The following is a 24,635-nucleotide window of genomic DNA, read 5'->3' on the forward strand; positions in this document are numbered from 1 at the left end:
TTTCAGTTGTTATGGCAGTATGGATATTAATTGCTACCACTTTATGTTCTGCTTAGATGATTAACAGAGCTAAAAGCAGAAAGTTTTAGCTTAATGAAAATATACCTCTAAAATATATGCATAATAAATGTGCTACAAACATAATTAATCTAAAAGCATTAATAAACTCAGCATCTACTGTGTCCTACCCTCAAGCCCTGACAATCAGTTGCAACGATTTCCCATGCTTGTATGCACTGTGACCTGAAAGGGTGAGTAGATGTTTCCCAGGCTGAAAATATGGGAAGATTATTGAAGGACATGAGAATCAACTGCATGTAGCACATACCAAACACTGGAAGAGAGAGAGGGTACAACTTGTTCGAATTTCAACATCATTGAAATAAAAGGTTAACAAGTTCTAATATGATTTACCACAAAATCTATCAAACCTTTCCTAAATATCCCAGATGTGCTTTGTGTGTATCCCTTAGCATTTATCATTTGCTCTCTGGTAGGGTAGCATGTTTTAGTGGCTAAGGGTACAGAATCCAGAGTTGCATGTGACTTAGACAAAGACCGTCCCACTTCACAGCAGCACAGCTTAAGTGTCTCGCTTTCTTAGTAATGCAGGTATTTTATCTTAAAAATACAGGTGGTGACAATAATGCCCACCTTTCAGCATTGTTATGAGGATTAAAATAAAGCACTTACAACAGGACCTGGCCTGTTCCATTAAATGTTGGGTATTTTTTCTGAATATTAATGTATATATGTCTCATCATCTCCAGTACATTGTGAAGACTTAAACGTAAGGACTCCATCTAACTCACCTCCAGCTTCTTCACAACAACTAAATCATTTGTGCAAATTAAAATAATCAATTCCTGTGTTTTAAAAGTATTAGGTTATTGGATAATATGTATTCCAAGTTTTAAGAAGTTCTTAAGTATGTGGTTTCATTGAGAAATGAAAGGATAAGTTGTTCTGTAGAACTTCCAAAGATCTATTTCACATTATTTTTCTACCACAGGCCTTTTTTCCCCCAGAGCCTAAGTAAAGGACACTTCTGTAAGTACTTCACGTGTGTGAAATGAGATGGATTTGTCAGACATTATTTTCTTGCATAGACCAAACATGTATTTTTTGATTAGTGTTTCCCAGGACTCAACAATGTTGTATGGACAAACAAAACCTGTCTGGCCGAGTCCTAAAAATACCTAGGAAAGAGCACTCCATGAGATATTTCCCTTGTGTATAACAACCGGCCATATAGTAGAATTTAAAAACATCAACAAATTACAGCATGACAAAACTATGGGAAAATGTCAGCATGTATTGAAGATTTTTATCTAATAACGTTTAATTGTCAAAAAGCAAAACAAAAACCTCAGGGTTTCTATTTTGACAAAGGAAGCAGAAACCAAATGACTTGTCTAAGAATCTTCAGAAACTCAACAGCAATTTTTGGAAATAGAAGGTACAAAGGTACCTAAATTCTGCACATTCTGCCTGTGGCAGTTCATATGAATGGGAATTGCAAATCATTTTGAACAAAGGACAATGAAATTCAGGAACTATAGCCACGGGATATTATTGTGGCAAAAGGCAAGGCATGATCAGACACACATCAATGGGAAAAAATCCCATTAGAGATAAAATAAAATAGTTTAATTCATTCACAATTATTAAAATAATAGCCTCAGGCGACAAAACATCATTCTCTGCAACATTATGCTTCATTCTACCATTGGTTTCCTGGAACGTCGTCGTAATGTATTTAAGTGTTTTTTCTACATTTTTCTGGATTTTCCCTCCAAGATTGTGTGTGGTCTAACAGGTCCCTTGGATAGCAGATATGCCCCTGCAAATTTCTCCTGCCCACTTTTAAATTTTTCTTATTGGATAAATCACTCCAAGAACCCTTTAGTTAAGGCCAGATATCCTACCCTCCAGAGTCTTCCATGGCCCTGCATTGAGCCAAAAATTTTTGCAACTTTACACCTGGGGCTGTTAGGAGTCAATGAAAATAAATGTTTCATTTCCTCAATCCCATATTTCCACTTTCCACAGGATTAGTATTTTTCCCATGTTTGGTCTTGTCTGATCCATCTCTACTTCCAAGACTCAGGGCATAGTCTTCACTCCTGAAATCAGTGGCTCTTGACCCTACCACAAAATAAACGCTTAGACAACATTTTTTTAACCCTAAGGTGGTCTATTACTTGTTATGACCTGAGACCTGAATGTATGTGTACATACCCACTAGTCTGTCCACACGATTACCATATTTCTAGCTTATTTCTAAATTAGTTTGTATTTCCATGCTCATTTGATTATGGCTGACTTTTCTAACAAGATAATAAAGTTGACTGGAGTTAGAACTATTTCTGTCTTTGCACCAACTATGTCTTTAGCAACTAGCTCTGTGCTAGATATTAACAGGTGCTGAATCAGTATTTATTGAGCAAATAATGGAAGGAATGAATGAAGAAAGAAACCTCTTGATCAAACTATTTTTGAAAGAGAGGGTGATTTTGATGCTTGGCTCTATTACATTTTCATTATTTGAGGCAAAATGGTGAGATGACATATATGCTCCCTTATAAACATTAAATGACGAGTACACATTAAAGATCTGCTCCACGTATTGTTTTAGAATATTCAAGAGTAACAATGTACTACTTTCAGCAGTCATTTGTAGAAATCAATACAGATTTCTTCCTTGATTCTTTATTTTGAATCTCACCTAGAGGAATACAATTTGCACAAGTGTTGCATACTGAACATTTATTGATACTTATATCTGTCTCTATTGCTGTTTCTGTGGCTATTTTTAATTAACAGAGGTACCATTTATCACCTGGTGATTTATATTTATGGAATTTGCTGGCTAACCACTACCCTTTTGCCAAGAATCTTTGTTTGGAAAAGCCCACAGGGTATCTGGGAGCTGCTCCAGACACTTGCATTATCATCGTTTCAGGAGCCTGCTGAGAATTCTGCAGGTTGGATCCACTAGCAACAGAGGTTATTACTGAAATCCATCATGAAATGTATCTGAATGAAATAATGAAAGCACGGCAAGCAATTTTTACCCAGTTAGGAATTCTGAAGTGACAGAGAGCCCGAGAGTTGCAGTCTCCTCAATGTTTAGGTGTTCAGCCTGTGTCCAGCCAAAAATTTAAAACACCACCATCCTTTGTCTCATTTTTGGCTTCCCTCAAAGTACATGGATTCGAAAACCAAATATTTAAGTTAGTGGTTTGTTTTTTTTTTAAAACACTTACTGTGGGATCTTTGCCAGCCATTTTGCATTCTTCAACTTTGATTGTAGATGCTGGCCAGAAAACCTGCTCAGAAAGAAAAATAAAGGTTGCATAATCTCACTTGGACATATGACAGCCCAGTACTCTTCATTTACTTTTTGTTAACAGATTTATTTAAGGTGATCCTATACTAAAACTTTAAAATTCTCTCTTTTTATGAATTCGTTAATATTCTATTAGTTTAACACTTACAATTACTTTTTATTTCTTCCATCAGTGTTTCCTTTCACAAATGCTTTTCAATAACATATGTTCATTTACTGATTGTATATTAAAATAATTATTAACATAAATGTGAACGATATAATTTTTCACTCCTTCTGACGTAGTACACTTTTCCTAACTGCTTATATGACAATAAATTTACATTTACATATCTTTCTCAGTTAGTATTATTTTTGGTAAATCATACAGCCAGGCTAGATTTACATAAGATGGGCCCCTAGGTACTTCAATAGCTAAAATAACTTGGATGAAATCCAAGAGATTCTCTCTCTCTCTCTGAAATACTGTGCTAGTATTCTAAGCAGTTGCAGCCTTGGGTCCAGTCTGGCAATAATCATTAATTTAGCTGTCAGTCCATTGCCTATGTTAACACTTCTGCAAATGCGGAATTCTCCTTGTTGTAATAAATTTATAACTAATCTACTTGTATTTCTTTACTCCAGTGAAGCTCAATTTTATTTCCTTGTGAAATGGAATGACAAATATAGGCCACACTGGATCAAGTAACAGCGTATTTAATAGCTGTTTTCCTTTCAGGCCCTTCATGGGTTACACGGAGATGACAAAGTAGATCTTCCTTTTCGCTGACCATTTCTTTCATGCACTACTCTATACTCCCTTTTCTCTTTCTTTATATATTTATACACAGGTGGTATTTTCTCAGTTAGCTCTGGGTTTTGAATTGTTAAAAACTATGGAACTAGACGAGGAGAACTGACCTTAGTATCTTTTCAGTCCATGAAAAAGTACTAACTTTCATAGTAACATGGGACCAGTATTTTCTATTGCTCTAATAAAGTGTGTATTATTTTTTACTTAATGCTTTTTAAAAAAGAGACACTCAAAAGGTGGACACTGTCCTCGTGAAAAGGATAAACTTACACTCAAAGGTTCTTGACTTATATTGTTAATATTCAGGGAAAGAATATGATCTTTGCTTCCCACATATATCCGGTCCTGATCTTCATCCATTAATAAAATCCTGTAGTCTAAAGGGTGATGGGAAAGGCTGAAGTATTCAGAGGTCTTGGTTTCTCGAAGTTCTGAAAGAGTGAACAGCACAAGTATAGATAGAGCATTCTGGTTCTATAATTCTATTATTTTAATAAAAACTATTATGCAAATATTTACCAAAAAAAGTCAAGGTACATTTCCTTCTACAGTAAGAAATTAATTTTAAAATAGAGTTATGGGCTAGTTCCCTGTAATCTCAGCACTTTGGGAAGCAAAGGTACAATGGTCACCTGAAGCCAGGGGTTCAAGGCCAGCCTGAGCAACATAGTGAGACCTTGTCTCTACAAAATTTTTTTTGAAAAATTAACTGGGCATGGTCGTGTGTGCCTGTAGTCCCAGATACTTTGGAGACTGAGGTGGGAGGATCTCTTGAGCCCAGAAATTCGAAGTTACCGTCAGCATCTATGATCGTGCTGCTGCACATCAGCTCCGGCAAGAGAGTGAGAGACCCTGGCCCCCTCCCAAAAAAAAGTTATGCTAATGGGCATTTTAATTCATTATATTTATGCTGAAGTAAAACATAAATCAGTAAGTGCAATGTTAAAGTTTATGGTAATAATATATGATTACAAAATCAGTCACGTTTGCAATAATCTCAACTCTGTTTTATTACTGGACATCATCAGCTTAAAACCAAAAAGAAAAAAATACAGTGAGCAGATTGAACAGAAAACAAAACCAATAGCAGTGTGATTGTCTTCTTATCCTTTATTAATGTTTTATTCTTGGACTCTGTTTATTCATCATTTTAGGATTGCTATTTTCTACTACAAATATTTGCCTTACATCCCAACATAATTCTAATTAGTCCAACTTTTTTTCTATAAATTACTTGAAAGTAGACGTACTTTCAAGAGGCGATGTTATTTTTAGCAGAATAACTATGCATATATCTAAGGAAAATATATGAATTTTCAGGTATCTAAATGTTCATATTTTCAGTATCCTCAATGATTAGTGACTCACACTCATTTAGCTTCTTTCACATTGCCTAAGTGCCTTTGAAGGTAATGAATGTATCGTGACATTCATGATACATTCTCTAGTCAAAACGCTCCTCTGAAGGAGCGGAACTTTAGACCTTTCTATTGAAATGGTTCAGGATTTCTTTGTTCTTTTGATTATAATCTGAAGAATGACAAACTCTAAGAAAGAGACTACTTTCTGAGATTACTGCTTCCATGATGAACTGTTTCTAGATTTTTAGGCGTTGAATTACAAACACATTTCTAAAAAATTTGATAGAGCTGCAGTTTGACTTAAATGCAGTTTGATTTAAAATGACACAAATTCTTACAGAAAGTTATGGACTATATTCCATGAGTACTTGGGCCATAGCCCATATGAGAAGATACAGAAGTCACAAATTTAACCTATTTTCTGGGCACATTTGTTCAGAATGTCTGCCATAATATCCTGCAAGTAGTTTTAGCCAATAATCTGAAAATTCCTGGAAGAATAAGAGTGATAATGAAACCAGGTGCTGTTGCCAAACTTCCTGTGATACTGAACAAGTTACTTAACCTCTCTGTGCTTTAATTTCCTCATTTATAAAAAAAAAAAGTACCTTCTGCCAAGAGTTCCCATGGAAATCAATTTAATTGACACATATAAATATGTGAAATGAGTGAGAAGAGATAGTATTCAATAAATTATAATTCTTGTTATTAAGTTTAGATCATGATTTTTAAGAAAAATATGAATTTAGATAAAATATGTTTTCCTACTTTTTTAAAATTTTGGGAGCTAAATCCATAAAATTATTAAGACATAATCTTATAGCCTCAAATTTACTGTTCGTACAACAATAGTAAAATACAGGATTGTTTTATGTTGGAAAAAACAATCAAGAGGTTTAATATACATTAAGTTTAATATACATTAAGTTTAATATACATTAAGTCAAGTTTAATATACATTAAGTTTAATATACATTAAGTTCTAAAAAGAGTCCCTGAGCTACAGTGATGTTGGTTACATGGGTTACCTATTATTATAATTTGGGGCAAGACATCAATCTTCAGCAAGCAAAGTCTGAGCAATTTCTTATGCAGGGAAGAAAAAAATGACTAGAATGCCTGCTTTAGAGTTAATATTAATATATTCAATATTTATTTTTTTACAAGTAGAATCTACTCAAATTAATCAGGAGAACACAATAATAAAATAAGGCATTTTTTTTTTTTTTGAGACGGAGTCTCGCTCTGTCGCCCAGGCTGGAGTGCAGTGGCCGGATCTCAGCTCACTGCAAGCTCCGCCTCCCGAGTTTACGCCATTCTCCTGCCTCAGCCTCCCGAGTAGCTGGGACTACAGGCGCCCGCCACCTCGCCCGGCTAGATTTTTGTATTTTTTTAGTAGAGACGGGGTTTCACCGTGTTAGCCAGGATGGTCTCGATCTCCTGACCTCGTGATCCGCTCGTCTCGGCCTCCCAAAGTGCTGGGATTACAGGCTTGAGCCACCGCGCCCGGCAAAATAAGGCATTTTTTTAAGGAAAATAATTTGAGCATGCAGGGTAATTTTTTAAGTATATAAGCTGAAAAGACTAAAAGACACTGTTCTAGTAGTTGAGATACTATATTGATGAACACCTGATATGCTAAAATGGAAAAGAAAAACTGATGTGAGAAACACCTAAAACAAAGAATTTGGAATGACTTTATGTAAGTTTTGGCTAGGGGTAGAGGGAAGATTGGGGTAAATTCCCCTTAACATTGTAAGCTAAGTATAGGAGAAATGAATATGCCCTTACAACTTTTGGGAGATCTGAAAAGGAGATATATCTGACAGAGAAAGTACTTAGGTATGGACAGGTTAAATTACATTCAAATCAAAGCAGAAATGTTCCACAAGAATGCAGAATTAGATAATGAATTTAATTTTGCCATTCCAAAGAGCAAATCTTCAGGTAGCGATGTTCAGTTATTTTCATGGATGATTATGTGGAATTCTGAGAGTAGATACACTCTCTGAGAAACAGTGTATCTAAAAAGCAAAGCAAAGCATAGAGATCAGTTGGTTGTTAGATACAAAAAGGGAGCCGGAAGGTGATTCATGATGTACAGGAATCAGTTTGACATTGGGAAGAGAGTACTCAATTGGTGTCACAGTTCTGAGTTGAATTTCAGTTTCATCACTCACTAAGTCTATTATTTTGGGAAAACTAGCTCATTTCTGTTTTAATTTTCTCATCTATACATTGGCAATAATAATACCAAGTTCAAAGTCTGTTCCACCAGCCCACAGTAGAGGATCAATATATGCTCCTTTCATCAAGAGACACTGTTGATTATCTATCTAATAGATACTATTCTTTTCTCCCACCTTGACAGGGCTGTTCAATGACAACCATACTGGCCCCATTCTTCTAGCCAGCGAGTGTTTTAATACAGCCATATGAACAACTTTAGCCAGTGAACTCTGGAGGGAGGGCTTCTGCATGGCTACTGAAAAAAAGGGTTATTGAGTCTTAAAAACTGGCACACAGAAAAGAAGAGGTGATTTATTTTTCTGCCTCTGGACATTGGTATGTGAGTATATGATGCTTGCAGCAATTGCATCTACCAAGAAAGTTGCTTGCTGAGAATGGCAAGCAGAAATGTAGAAAAAAATCTGGATCTTTTAAGAAATTATTGAGTCACTGAATTAACAGGAATTCCATTATTAATGGAATATTCTGTTATATGAAATAAAAATAAATCCTTGCAGTTTTTAGGCACCTTGAATTGAGGTTTTCTTTTTCTGTTGTAGAGATAAATACTAACTGATATATCTTTTGAGGGTCCACAATGCCTACCACCACTTTCTCACACTTTCTCTCATGAGGAAAGTTTAGTTTTGATGTTTTTTCCAACACATTATTTTTTCTTTTCCCCTTCTTTTTCTAATCTGTACTGAAATAAAACCAAGAGTATGATCTCAGCTGGAAAAATAGGCTCAACTAAATTTTATTTGCAAGTAACAAGCAAACAATTTCAGTTCTCCTCTTTACCTGTTTCATTAGAAAATCGGCAATCCAGGCCAGGCATGGTGGCTCACACCTGTAATCACAGCACTTTGGGAGGCAGAGGCGGGCTGATCATGAGATCAGGAGATCGAGATCAGCCTGACCAACATGGTGAAACTCTGTCTCTACTGAAAATACAAAAATTAGCCGGGTGTGGTGGCAGGCGCCTGTAATCCCAGCTACTCAGGAGGCTGAGGCAGAACAGCCTCAATTCTCCTGCTGAAGCAGGAGAATCGCTTGAACCTGGGAGGCGGAGGTTACAGTGAGCCGAGATTGCACCACTGCACTCCAGCCTGGGGTGACAGAGTGAGACTCTGTCTCAAAAAAAAAAAAAAAAAAAAAAAAAGAACAGAAAATCGTCAATCTATCGCATTAATTCAAATACCGCAGGGAGCAACAGCTACATCAACTTAAGGCCTTTCTGGTCCAGGGATTTTTATCTGGTTTTCCGAGCCATAAAGCATCTTCAAATTTAATTACCTATAGCTCACTGATAGTTGACAGCTGTTAACCAGAGAGATTTACTTCAGAAGTGCCCTTGTTGTATGTAATAAAAGCCTAGGCTATTTTGTTAAAATGCTATTTAAATTGCTGTTAGTAGTCATAATTGAACTATATGACTTGGGGAGAGAAACAATTTTTTGTTAGAACACAGAGATGAGCTCAAAGCAATGAGAATTTTATTTATAAAAACAATGACCCAAGAATCTATCATTTCGTTTCACATAGATCCAATTTAAGTAAATGAATGATCCAGTGATTTGGCCACGGTTATAGAAAGTGACTGATGTAATGATTTGGCTACAGTGAGAGAAAAACATTACAATGACTAGTCCATCATCTAAACAAGGCAAAGAATGGCATTGTCATTCCTTTAACCTCATAATGATGTCATCCTTTTTGAAGCATATGAGGTACAACTATTTATGTTGTTTCTCAGGACATGCTCAATTAATGAATAAGGGACTCTGGCTGAGAGTATGTAGTATTAGAAAATGCAGTGGCTCCACAAAGAGCAGCATAGGTCTCCTGGCCCCTGGGAAAATCTCCCAGGAAACAGCATTAAAAAAAAAAAAATTCTGCATGTTTGTTTCCCGTAATCCACATTATTGTACAGCTCCATGATGGAAAATTACTGTAATGTCTTCTACACCAATGTTCCCTGGGGTAAAATTTGCCGCATAATATGCTTACCTAAAATTCATGTATCTACATAAACTTTTCTTTGTAATAGAAACCACTGTGAAGCTTGAGAATTTAACCAAAGGTGGAAGAACAATAGGTTCCCCCAAAATCTAAGCCCTGGCAACAGAAGCTTCCGGAGCTACCTGAGTATAGTCAATATATTGTTACAGCAATTGTAACATAATTCAAAATACAGTAATACATTATGTCTGTCAATAACACTCTATTACTATTCATGAAAGAACAAACCATTGTTCTCTGTTAAGCCAGTCAGTGATCTTAATATTTTTGAATTAACTAAGTCACGAAGAATCTCATTCACGCACTCAAACATGTGATCTTGATAAACCAAGGTAGAAAGTTTAGGGTTTTATGTTATAAATATTTTTCATAGTTGTCCCTTGGCATCTGTGGAAGATTGGTTCTGGGATACCCTACAGATAGCCAAATCCAGGATGCTCAAATCTCTGCTTCAAAAGGGCAGAGTACTTGGACATAACCTACCCACATCCTCCCTATACTTTCAATCGTCTCTAGGTTACTTCAAATACCCAGTGCAACGTTAATACTATGTAAATAGTTATTATACTGTATTGCTTTTAAAATGTGTGTTATTTGTATTGTAGTATTGTCATTTTTTATTTTTTTTCTGAATATTTCTGATCGATGGTTGGCTGAAACCACGGATGTGAAACCTACAATTCAGAGTGCCAGTTGTACACCTGTCAAACTACACAGTAGGGTAACTCATTCACTCAGAATACTACATTGTCTTCCGCCTTTTATAAAATTCAAAAATAGGTAAAAGATGACTTAATTGAAAATCAATTCCGAGGAGTCCCTGGATTCGAGACTTATGCAGTAATTACTCATTAATTTAAAATTTATGATGTATTAATTTATTCAATATATATTTATTGAGTCCTTATCCCAGCAGGCTAGACACTTTGTTGAAATAAGAGGACAGAAATAATGAAGATACCATGTCCTAATGACTATTTCTTGCTTACCTAACATTCTGTTATTCTGTTTGGCTAGTCCATCAAAACATTCTTCTCATCATAAACCTCAGATTTGCCTCAGGCAGAATGCACATCTACAGATTTCAAAGTAAATCCTTAGGATATCTTTTACTTCAGAGATATTGCTACTGACAGGATAATTTCCTCTTTTGAATGTCTTATCTCGGAAGAATTTCAAGTAGAGTGGGTTCAAGTGACCCATCCTCTCTCCGAGGCTTATTGTTTTGAAACTGGGTTAGAAAGTGAACTTCACCTGTCTGTTTTTTAAAAAAAAATAAAGACAAGCAGTGAAACTTCAGCAGACTGAAACTACAGCTACTAATTCCTAGTGTGAACAAAGACAACACAGACCAGAGGGCATGTTGTTAAAACCATATTTGCTCAAAAATAATAGCCCTGGTCGGGCACAGTGGCTCACGCCTGTAATCCCAGCACTTTGGGAAGCCAAGGTGGGTGGATCACGAGGTCAGGAGATCGAGACCATCATGGCTAACACAGTGTAACTCCGTCTCTACTAAAAATACAAAAAATTAGCCGGGCGTGGTGGCGGGCGCCTGTAGTCCCAGCTCCTTAGGAGGCTGAGGCAGGAGAATGGCGTGAACCCCGGAGGCAGAGCTTGCAGTGAGCCGAGATCATGCCACTGCATTCCAACCTGAGCAACAGAGGGAGACCGTCTCAAAAAGGAAAAAAAACAGACAGACAGACAGCAGTGAACACAGAATGTATCTCCCAGGCACTGCATCAGAGGGAAGATTAGCAAACACACAGGTGCCTAGAAACAATGACTCTCGCCCTGGTTTGCCCCAAACAGCCCCAGCTTGTGCCCATTTCCCCAGCATAATTAACACTAGTGCCCTCTTTCATTCTCAAAAGACTCATGTTTTGGATGTTAAATTGTACGGCTGCTCTACTTTTAAGCAACCCCTTAATTATCTTGAATGGTTTTCTATTAGTTTTAGTAAAAATTTCAAAATTTTAACCCTTTCCCATTTAGAACAGAAAGTGGAGCATGCTGTCAGTGCTCATTTAATTTTACATAAACATGCTGTTTGAGGCTGAAGCAAATCTGACTGATTTTCACTGTGAAACAAAATATAAAACTGTTCTTGCAGTTATTTCTAAACAGAACTAACATCAGAATCATCTGAATCTTCAGAATCATCTATTTCGCAAACATTGGATTAATCAAATCAATCTTCGGCCAACAACTGTTCAAGATGTTAACATCACACATAGGAACGCTATGTTTTCTGGGATTTGACATTTTCAGGAATTGAGAATCACTGTATTTCGTGAATTGAAATACCACTACTAAAAACAGAATACTATAAACAGAATAGGTATTTTGTTTCCTAAGTCGATACACTAGAGTGATGCGAAAATAATAATAAAAGTGAGATATTTTGTGGCAAAGTTACCTTGGGGTAAATGCTGTAGCTCCAAGTATTTTTGGAGCAAACAGGAAAGGGTTAACATGGCCCTCCAGGCCTCCTGTGATCTAGTTCCAGATTACCTCACCAGAAATCTTCATCATCACTGTTGGCCTATTCTTTGTTCTTGCTCTGCTGGCCTTCTTTTTACATCTTGTTCCTTTTTTGCCTCAGGACCTTTGTACATGTTATTCCTCTTGCTTATAAAATTCCTCCTGTCTTTTTCTAATTCGTACTTACAATTTGACCAATAGATTTGATGTAATTTAAACAGGGCTGTCTCATAAAAGCTCTCTCAATCCTTTAGACAAAGTCAGGTCTCAGGTCTGCTGATATATTTGCTCCTTTCCCTCCTTGGTTTTCTTTTCTCTTGAAGGCCACCTGGAAGGTCACCTGAAATGGTCTAAACTGTCCTGGATTGGGGGGTGGGGGACTACACTATGACTTGCTGAAACCTACCTTGTTTCTGTACAGTTTTTAAGTAGAAATTGGCTCTAAAGATGAAACACAGGTCTTTGTGCATTCACATTCTACCATTTTTTTTGTTTGCTATATTGATTTTTATTATTTTTAAATCATGGTGAATTAAAAATACGAGCATAAACCAATCAAATGGAAAAAATGCCATCAAATTTCAGAAAATCATGGTTTACATAAAATATTAATAATTTATCACTATTAAAAAGTAGGGTGTGTATGGCTGGGTTAGGCAAAAGGCTTGGCTTCGGAAATAGTTGACCAAGGCTAAAGTTCTAGTTTCACTAGAACTGGTACAGGGTTTCCCCCAACACCACCCTCCAGAGCATTCCCCTTAGGCCCTGCATCTACAACATAAAAAGAGAATGAGAATATTTTGGAACCAGAATAATCTCTAATGTTCTGTATAGCAACAAAATGTCTATAAAAATACTTCCTTTTTCACTGTTTGCACATATTATCTATTGTTGTGGGATATCTGTAAAGCTAATGTAATCCTTCATATTACTATACATCTTATAGGAAAAAAGGTTCTATGTAAAAACCAATCTTAGAAGTACAGCCACAGTAATACAACTGTGTATTTTCTACAAAGATGAAGCTAAACCAAAAACAAGGCTATCTTGTTCCCCTACTATATTAGTCCATTTTCACACTGCTACAAAGACACTACTTGAGACTGGGCAATTCATATACAAAAGAGGTTTTAATTATCTGTTTCACATGGCTGTGGAGGCCTCAGGAAACTTACTATCATGGTGGATGGCGAAGGAAAAGCAAAGTTCGTCTTACATGGTGGTGGGAGAAAGAGAAGGAGCAAGAAAATGCAACACTTAAAACGCTCAGCTTTCCCGAGAACTCCCTCACTGAGAATAACATAAGCAAAACCACCCCTATGATCCAATTACCTCCCACCAGGTCTCTTCCTTGACATGTGATGATTACAACTGAGATGAGATTTCAGTGGGGACACACAGCCAAACCTTATCACCTACCAAAACATATTCCATTTGTGTTGTGTAATTCAATTAAATTGAGAATTCTAAACTCTGATTTCCCTTTCTCTAAGCTCACTTGTAAGACATGGCCAATCTTTTGTTTCTTGTGTGGTAACCACTGTCTGGATTCTATCTCAGGGTATGAAGAATACACAATTAGGGAATATCTCAGATGTCTTGAGAGACTCTGAACTGGCAGTAAGTAACTTCTAAAAAGTAGAATAAAATCTGAATCTATCACTAATCTATACAAGGACAACACAGATGAGCTATCAGTATCAATGATATTCATACAGCTAGGAAGGCCTCAGTTTCAGAGTATCCACTTGAGATATAAACAAGGCAGATAAACTGGTAGAGGAGGAAACACTTCATCTGACACCTGCTTTCTAGACCTCTTGGCACGTCTGAAAAAGCTTTACTTTGAGGCAAGGTGTTCAAGAACAGCGGTTCCAAGATGGTTAACAAAACAAAAGCAGATACCTAACAACAGACAGAGAAAAAAGTGGGTACAGAAGAGAAATGTGGTATCAGTTGGAGCTCGGTGTAAATAAGTGTACCTCTTCTAAATAAAGTATTACACTGTCATTACAATTATTTTGGTAAAAACGTTAAGATATGGAAAACATTTTCTCATGTGCTAAAGTTATAAAAGCAGGCTATATTCAATATGAAAACAAATGTTAAAGGTCATTCACAAAAAATAAGACTCGTAGGGATATATTTTAAAACATTTATAGCAAAGCCCTTGTTGGATGGTGGGACAGAAATATAAAGACAGCCAATATTTCAGACCAATGTGTGTGCATTGGGGAAGGATGATGAGCTGACATGGTGTATCATGTCAGCAAAACCCCAGAACACCGAGAATCTAATAGACTCCATTCCTCAAGCACGTCCCTTTAAGTGACCACACTGGAACCACATATGGAAAGAGTCTTACAGCAACATTTAACACTTGTCTTTCGCAAAATTTATACCATTTGCTGGATTCGTATGCTTTCAATAAAACTCCCTTGACTATATTGTGGGCTTCCAGTGGGTACTTTTAGTCAGCACACTCAATTATAGCAAGGATAGGAGATCCTATGTGCTAAGTGAAGTCCCTTGTCCCTCTCACCCTCATACAGTTCTGAACACAGCCCACGCTCTCTCTGACATAATGCTTGTGTTTATACATAACACAGCCCACAGCTCTCTACGACATACTGCTTGTGTTTATACATGACACAGCAGGCTGTACACAAAATAGAAGTATTCTTTGAGACATATATTTATTCATTTATTCAACAGATGGTAAAAAGTCCAGGTGTGGTGGCTCATGCCTGTAATCCCAACCTTTTAGGAGGCAATGGCAGGTGAATCGCTTGACTCTAGGAATTTGAGACTAGCCTGGACAAACATGGCAAGACCATGTCTCTACAAAAAATGGAACATTTTGCAGGCTTGGTGGCATGCAACTGTCGTCCCTATTATTCAGGAGACTGAGGTAGGAGGATCACTTGAGCATGGGAGGTAGAGGTTGCAGCGAGCTGTGATCACACCACTGCACTCCAGCCTAGGTGACAGAGCACTTGTCTCCAGGAAAAACAAAAAAGACAGAGAGAGCGATGGTAAATGCCAGCAGCTAGGTACAACTATGAAAAAAATTTGATCTCTCTCTCAAACAGGATATAGTCTAAAGTGGAGGTACACAAGCAACTGCAGTATAAAAAGATGACCTCAGAAACTGAGGAGGATTAAAGAATGAACATTAAGTCTTCCTGGAAATAATAGAGAAATCTTAGACAGAAGGAAGTACTTGATCGTGTTTCTCCATTCAATAAATATTAACTAAGCCACTCAATATTATACTAAAAAACACAGAAATAAATGTACAAAGTATAGTAAAAGAGAGGGTAAGGGTTTAAGACAAGGGCTTTACATCATGGCTGTGGAAACAGTCACGTAATCTTTGACCTGAAGGATAAAGCTGAGGTAATAAAGAAATAAGCATTTTCCAGGGAGTAGAAAAAGTTTATTTTCCCTCAGGTGGGAGATGCAAAGGATGATTAGAAGTCTGGGGGTGTTGATCAAGAAGAGGATTAGAGTGGGGTTTTCTCAGCAGAAACAAGGAGCCAACCAACACGGAAAGATCCAAACTTCTTGACTGTTAAACCATAGGGGTTGAATTTTTCCCAAGTCACTTCAGATGCCAATGAAACAAATCTGAGCAAGCACCTGCCGTGATCACATACAAGCTTGCTAGAAAGACAATTCTGCTTAATGAAGAATTCTTGAGAGCAAGACTGCTTCATGATACAATAATAAGTGAGTAAAGTAGAATAAAATTATTTCGTATTCTTAAACTATTGTATTGCTGCACATAAACAAATAAATGTTGAAAAAAGTCTTGACAAAAATGCAACTGATAAATATTCTCACAATCCTGAAGGCTCATTTCAATGCCCTGTCAGTTAAAAGGACTGTAATTACTCTTTGATCAAGAATCAGGCTATGCAAACTTTCCTTACAGACCACTGTAATTTACATATATTCTTAAACAGGAGTCTAGTTGCACTGCACTTAATAAAATGCGGAACTAGGCAAATGAGAGAAATATCAATATCTAACTGGAAAACAGCTATATGTTGGCAAAAAAAATCCCCATCTTTAGATTCCTTCAGAATGATGGAGGACCACCCACAGCTTTCAGTAAGACAAACTATTTGAAATTTAAAAACTCAGCTCCCCTGACCCGCAAAAATTCTTGAACTATGCTTTCACTTGATGCATTCTTAAATTCATTTTCTTTTGAACACAGGAAAAATATTATAAACTATATACCATAAAACCTCAAATGTAAAGGTCCAGACTTTATGAACAAAGAGATGGAGAGATGTTTTCCTAAAAAGACAGCTACTTTGTCTAAATATTATTTATTTCAATGTGACTCATTGTTTAGCCAAGTTACTACATTTGACTTCAAAACAAGAAGCAAGTCTGCAGAACTGCAGAGGACAGTGGAGATATGTTCATTTAACTTTAAATACATTTGTCAGTCATTCTACGCAGAAGCTCCTTTTTTTCCTTTTTTCTTGTCTCTCTCCCCCCAGATACTGGCTAAAATACAAGGTCAGTCACTCTGCAGTGCTCAGCTGCTGGAGCAGAGATTTAAACAGTCCTTGGGAGTGGGCTTCTACATAGTAATAGAGCCACCCTTTAATTCTTTTCAAGGGAAGCACAAAAGATGCAACCATGTTTCCTGCAGCTTTGAAAGCCCAAGACTCATCATATATACAATGGCTTTTCAATGTATATCCAAGACATTTCTTTTACTTTCATGCTAGAGTGGGAAACCATTTGTTTCCAAATTTCACGTGATGGTATTTTGAGACGGCATCACTCAAGCTTTCAAAAAAGATCAGTGTTGCACTTTGCTGTTTTTGTTCTGGAAACATAATATTTATCATTCTTGCATATACTTCAAGAAGAACAGCAGAATATGAGACGCAAAAGTTTATTTATTTTACAAAATGCTGCCACCCCATTAAGATAAACATTAGCCATGACTTTCTTTTTAATTTTCAGTTAAAATCTTTTGGTGGAAATAAGGTGCATTTAAAAGAGGAAATGACAAACCATAAGAAACCCAGTTTGACCTAAGTATTAACAGCTTATGGTCACCTTTTTAATGCAGAGGGAGGTTTCACTTCACTGACTTACAGACATTTTTATACCTGAATCTCAAAAAGCAACACATTTTACTAGGCAAAATGACAGTTATAGATAGCTGAGGTGTTATTTGAGGGACTTAACATTAAACAATTTAAGTAACTCTACAAGATTAAGTCAAACAAGCCACATTATGCCATATAATCAGAAGAGCAAATAAACTAGGGCTCTAGTTCAGCATCTATCTTTTGCTTCTTTTCATGAGAGACATATAAATTGTATTCCCTAATTTTAAAACTCTGCAAGCTTTGTTACTTCATCGACAGTGAATATGAAAAGAGCAAGATTATCTTTTCACATCCAGGTGTAAAATTAATTCAAGTTAGTACATTTCCAGTCCAAAAATCAGTTTAACCTAAAACATAAAATTAGAGGCTTGGAGTTGGTGTGTGGGTCGGGGGTACGGATAAACAGAAGTTGGTTAATGGATACAAACATAGAGTTAGATAGAAGTAACAAGTTCTAATGCTCTATAGATGAGAAGGATGACTACAGTTAACAACAATGTATTATATATTTCAAAGTAGCTACAAGAGAGGACCTGAATTGTTTCCAACACATAGAAATGATAAGTACTCAAGATGATGGATATCCCAAATAACCTGACACTATCATTACACATTCTACGCATGTAACAAAATATCACATGTACTCTCTATATTATCTATCAGTTAAAACACAAATTAAAAATTAAAATGAGACTCCTTTTCTCTCTCTCTCTCTCTGTGTGTGTGTGTGTGTGTGTGTGTGTGTGTATGTGTGTTTAGCTTAATGCATTTCCCTGGAACGAAGTCTGGCTTTTGAAGACAAATCTATTCTCAAATCTTGGCACTGCATCTGACTAGCTATGCGGCTTTAGGCAACTTAAATTATTAGTGCCTAAATGTTCCCACCTGCATGATGAAAAAATACCTATCTCATAGGACCACTGTGCTACCTGAATGAGAAAGTAAGTGTGAAACACCTGGAGCATAGTAGCCATCACTCACAACTGGTAGGCTAGCCACGCAAAGACAAGACTTTCAATTTTAAATAAGGTATTTGTACACTAGCTTTAGGGCATTACTCCAGAGCTGTTTTCTAAATTAATCCTGCTAAATAAAATCTATTGAATTAACATTAATTTGTATTGAAATGTAATGAATGCACCAATAAAAATCATTATGATATCTCAACATTCTAGGAAAAATAATTTTGATTACAACACAAAAGTAAATGAGAGGAAAAGTTTTCTTACTCTTTATCCAGTCTGCCTAATTTAAGTTACCACACACACTACTTAAGTCCTACTGAGAACATACGAAGTACCTATAAAGTCTCTAAGAGGAGTTTACAAGCACTACCTCATTTACTCTCTACAAAAATGTTATTAACTAAATTTTATTATATTCCCCATTAAATATATAAGAATACTGCAGACGAGTCATGGGCATCTTTCCCAAATTTTGAATGTTAAGTGCCTGTCCCCATGGAGAATGAGAATATTCTCAGCTGAGGCACTTGGTCTCCATCACTTTTCGTGAGTATAGCTGTAGTCTTCAAGTTTTAATGCACATACGAAATATGTAAGTTACTTATTAAAAATAAACGTGCTGGTCAGTGCCAGTTTTATGCTATAAACTGAGATCCAACAGTTCTCCCAGCAAAACCTATCTGACCAATTGTCATATTAGTATTATTAATGATTATATTTAATCAAACATTTGTCCAATAATATTTTCTAAGATTTTACATAAATTAACATTTATCCTCATTACAGTCCTACCTGGTATACAGTGGTTCAGAGTGTGGGTCCTGAGCTTGACACTTACTTGTTTTATCATCTAGCAAAGTTACTTAATTTCCTTGGAACCTCAGTTTACTTACCTGTAAAATGGGGGTAATGATATTATCTATCTCATGAGTTTCTAATTAAGATAAAGCAAATTAATAAATTAAAGCAGAGCAGTTCCAGGTCCATTATATTGCTCAGAAAATATTGACTATGATCATTATTCTCATTTTTAAGGAATAATAATAATAGTTCTCAGAGAGGTCAGATATCTTTCTCAAGGTCACACAATTAAAAACGGCCGATGGGAGAAAATTAAAATGATATCTTTCTGGCTCTAGAACTACTGCCCTTTCCAACACAACACATCACCTTTCTACACTGTCAGGGCAAACTCGACCGTCAGTGAACCATGCCTTTTTGAGTAAATGCATGAAATGTGCCAAGGAGTTAGCACATTGCTGCAGTAGTTTTCAAGATGTATAACACGAGCACCATGAAAGTGTCCTTCTAAATCTTTGTATCTTTGTGAAATGTCTTTCTCTTTTTGTTAGAGGGTTCACTATCTCACTGTTTGAGGAGAATTTTCCAAATGAAAGCAGAATCCAGAGCGTGAACCAATCAGTGAGAAACTGCTCTTGTTGAAACTATTGTGAGGCTACAACTGACAGGAAATTTGGAAATGGGAGACAAAAGGTAATCATTTCTGTTGCTACTGGGAAGTTGACCACACCCTCTGTATCATCTGTCACTTTTTTGAAACCTGCATTTCCTGTGTACTTCTTAGGTGGCCATCAGTAAGCCAACTGCTATTGAGGGTATTAACACTTTTACAAAGTAAAACCGTCTTCAAGGAGAGAGACAGCATGCTCACAGTACTAGAATACAAGGCAGTATATGATAAGTGCCTGTCAAGACAGGCGGCGAATGGCACCGCCATCATATTCAACCTACAAACAATAAAATCATGCTCCATTCCTCCCTCCCAGCCTATCAATCAACCGCTGAGCCTTGCTGATTTTACCTCTAAAATGTCCCTCATGTCTGTCATTTTTTCTCCATTTCTATTATCACTCAATTCTAGACACATATCAATTCTAGTCATTTCCGATGGATAATGGCATGAGCCTTCTACTTGCTCTTCCTGTCTTTAGTTTCCTTCTTTGTTCAAATATTTATTGACTGGTGGAAAACCATGGGCATTAGAGGCAGTCTGTGTGCTGGGAATACAATGACTAGGACCTTACCTTACAAGGCATGTGGAATTCTCACATCAGCTTCGTGCTTCTATCTGAACGAATTTACCATCCAAACACTAAACATGACCATGCTTTCACACATTTTCACTCTGTCCCATTTGAAATCTACTCAATGACTTCCTATTTTTTAACCAATAGTTCTGAGAAGCCATGCCTACTTTAAGAATGTAGCAAATGCGATGGCCTTTCTTTTTCTGAAAAATTTCATATAGGTCATAGTCATAAAATACTTCATGTAAATTCAGGGTGTCGCTGATACTCTGAAATTCATTCAAGTATCCCATAAGTGTAGTCTATGTGCCTAGGAGATAAATGTCTCATCTAAAGGGAAAATTTCAAGCCTACAAATATGTTAAACAAGGCCCTTCATGACCTGACCTTTGCTACCTCCTCAGCCCGATGCCTGGTATTTCCTCCTTGATCTTTATGCACCTACAATAGAGCTATCTGTATTATTTGGAAAACATCATGCTATCTCATGCTTCTCAGCCGTATTCATACTAGTCTCCTGTGCCTTTTTTGCTTTGCTAACTTTTCGTTGTTTGTGTGTTTGTTTTTGAGACAAGGTCTCACTCTGTCACCCAGGCTGGAATGCAGTGGCACAATCATAGTTCACTGTAACCTCTAACTCCTGGGCTCAGGGGATCATTCCACCTCAGCCTCCTGAGCACCTAGGACTACAGCCACACAACACCATGACCAGCTAATTTTTGTTTATTTGCTCAGCTGGTCTAGAACTCTTGGCCTCAAGTAATCCTTCCACCTCAGCCTCCTAAAGTGCTGAGATTACAGGTGTGAGCCATTGCACCCAGCCCCTTTTCCATGTTTTTAAGGCTTAATTGATACTACTATCTGTATAAAGACTTTCCTGATTCTCCTGTGAGAAATGATGAAAATGGCTCACTTTTATTTAATAATACACTATTTTACTGGTGCCAAGATAACTAATAGTAATTACATACATTTAAACTTCGCAACAGCACTACGATGTGCATACACTGTACTTCGTATCTTATACATAAGGAAACTACACTTAAGAGGAGTTAAGTATGTATTGATCAATTATAGCTGAAGAGCAGCAGAGTCAGGATTGGAACTCCGGAATGCTGAACTCTATAAAGTTCTTTCCATTGTAACATCTCCCTCCAGTACTTCTTTTGTATACTGAGTACATGTCCATTCTTACACACTTTAGATACAACCTTGGACTAATTTACCCCGCAAGTCTGAGTGTACCAGACAAATTTTACTATTTATTTCAGAAACTTCAAAATAGTTTAGAGAGACTGGAAGACTGTGCCTGTTCAAAGAAAACTGTTTAAGCTGACCTGGCTGAGACCTTCAATTTTCTACCCAGTTTGGATGAGGGAGAGAGAAACAAGGAGAGAATGGATTATTCATCTCAGCATTTAGTGCTGCCATATTTTGGGTATCTGTCATTCACCCCAGAGCAAATTTGATGAAAGAATGGTATAGATCACTGTCTAATGCTCAGTGGTGAAGAAGTGTTTCTGTGTCTTTGTTTCTGTAATATACAATAAGAGTAAATTTCTAGGTAAATAAACATTAATTCAGCCATGCAAATATAAGCCCAAATTTCTTAACAATAGATTTGGTAGATATTACTTTGTCAAATAGCTATACATGTCCTAAAGATACACTCACATGTTCTGCATTTATTGTTTTATGGACTGATAATAACTGTGGGCACTCTCTGCCAGCTACAAAGGAACATACTTAAACAACACTGGCACTGAGTAGGATTTTTTTTTCCCCTTTCCCAAAGGAAAAAAGAACAAACTCACGTGGCATTCTCATTTTGCTTTTGAAGCATTTAGGACAATGAATCTACAATGTAATTTGTCAGCAAATCTTCCAGTACTGAGAAATCTATATAGGGCTGACTGTGGCAACAGGTGTTAAGAGCCACTGGGGCTACAAACAAGCAAGGTGTCATTGCAGAAAGCATGCACTAGACACAGAGGATCTGGAGGGGGCACAACCACCACCTTGTTCATACAATCAGCTTTTTACTCTGAGGCAGAGCATCTCATTCAGCCTCAAATTTAGCATCTGTAAATGAAGGGGTTGAACTAAATAATCAGTAAGATCGTTTCTAGCATTGGTCTTTTCTGATTTCAAGATTTTCTAAAACTACCTTTAACTCCTACCCCAACATAAACTTTGAATGCTTTCAGATTTTATGTATACTATGCTGTTCCTTCTTTCCTGAGATGTCCTTTGCTATACATGCAACTAATTCTAGTGTCTCAGAGGTAGTTATACAATTTCTGAATAATGGTTAAGCATGTAAACTTAACTACATCTGAATTTGAGTATGTCTAGTTTGCTCTAATCAGATATTCAGAATAAAAATCAGCACCCAATAACTAAAGTTCAGGACATTAAAGAGAAAACTATTCTCAGTAATGTCTCCCTTGAGATTTTGACTGTGACTATGCTCCCTTCTTCTAGTCTCGTAACTGACCTGCAAGCTCAAACTTTTGACCTTAGGAAAGTCACATAATCTCGATTATCGTCATCTACCTACAAAAATGGTGCAACAGTAAATAATTGCCTCCTCTATCTAGTACACAACAGTGAATAAAATCTGGCAATGGAAAAATTACTACTTACTAGATGATAACTTGACCACCTTCATGCCTACATATGCTGGAGACTGAGTAACACTGAAGGTCAGGTCATGGGGCACCATGTTCCACCCTGCTAAATATTTCTTCTCCTAACAACATTTGAAAAAATAAAGTTAGCCTTCTTTATGAAAGGATAAAACAACTCTTTGTCCCATCCCTCTTACAGTTTTTGATGTTTTTATTCTTCAACGGATTTATACTGTTTTTCCAGCAAGTATTTTTAGAAAACATAAGCAAAATAGTCCATTCCAAAATTTTCTTCAGAGCATTCTTTCTCTCCATTCTTTCATCTCATTTTAATTTAGTGTTTCTTTCTTACATATTATTTATGCAAACTATGCATTTTATACAAGCTAGTCTTCTCAGCCTATGTTTTCATTTTATTTTTCAATTTACAGTGTTTTTAGTCATGGTGATTTTGTTATAAAATTTAGATAGAAAATTCTTTTTCTCACTTTGGATGCCCTCTTTTAAATTGAACGCAGTCTCTAACATGGAGAGATGGTAAGATCTCTTATAAACCCACTTCACCACCCTTTCCCTCATCATGTTTCACAGCAACACATGTTTCTTAACGCAAGAGATTTCACTGCCTTTTAATCCAGCTTTTGAATGTCATACAAAACATGATTTTGCAGCTAAGTTTCTAAATTTAGCCTTAAGTATGTCTACCTAATTCTACCGTGAGTGGATAATTGCTTAATCTTCTACAGTAATCTTCTTTACTGTTCTGCATAAAAAGAATACAAGTATATATACTTTGCCTTCATTTTATATAATTTACACACAGCTTTCCATCTGCAATTTCACAACAACAAGTAGCAACACTAAGTTTTAGCAACAGTGGCCATTAATAAACGTTGATGCTTTTGCTGAGTAGACCGCTACATAAAAGAAAATCACCGTTGCTGACAAAATACTTTTCCTTAATTTTAAATCCTTAATATTTTCTTTTTAAACTGATCAACTATAAGTTTCTTTCATCATTATCTCTATTTCATGCATACAAATGTATATGCATAAAAATACATGTTCTTAAAGATGGGCATTAATGAATATATTAGATAATAGTGTACCTTTTCATAACTGAACAATCAAAGAGAAAGAAAATCAACACTTTAAGTGAGGGTACAGAGTAACAGATATTCTCAGTTGGTGCAAATATAAATTGGCATATTGTTTCTGGAAGGGAGGTCTATTAGAAGTTTAAGTATAAATTTCTACAGCAAAACTCTTGGAGAATAAAGTAGGAGACAATCTTTGTGGTCTTGGGATAGCTAAATGTTTCTTAAATAGGGCAAAGAAGTATAAATCATAAAGAAAAGAATGATGAGTTAGAATACATTACAATTCAGAATTTTCATTTATATAACACTACCATTATGTGGTGAAAAAGCAATGCAAATAATGGGAAAAGATTTCTAAGCACATATAATCTATAAAGGGCTCATACCGAGAATGCATAACAAACTCGTAGAAACCAATAAAAAAAATACAAACTAAAATAAAATGGGCAACAACTTCAAATAAATGTCTTACAAGATATTTAAATCACCAACAAACTGAATAGTGTT

The 24,635-nt window shown here is 36.4% G+C and overlaps 1 protein-coding gene across 1 annotated transcript in view; it reads right to left on the minus strand.

The window, feature by feature from the left end:
• SEMA3C (semaphorin 3C) overlaps positions 1-24,635 on the minus strand; it is a 180,157-nt gene that overhangs the window by 84,098 nt on the left and 71,424 nt on the right. The window contains exons 3-4 of the mRNA XM_010386802.2: positions 4,416-4,576; positions 3,270-3,332 (exon numbers count right to left, since the gene is read on the minus strand). Coding sequence (XP_010385104.1) covers positions 3,270-3,332; positions 4,416-4,576 — 224 coding nt within the window. The remainder of the gene's footprint in view (positions 1-3,269; positions 3,333-4,415; positions 4,577-24,635) is intronic.

This window comes from Rhinopithecus roxellana, chromosome 6 (genome assembly GCF_007565055.1).
Source record: "Rhinopithecus roxellana isolate Shanxi Qingling chromosome 6, ASM756505v1, whole genome shotgun sequence".
In the NCBI taxonomy this organism is placed as follows: Eukaryota; Metazoa; Chordata; class Mammalia; order Primates; family Cercopithecidae; genus Rhinopithecus; species Rhinopithecus roxellana.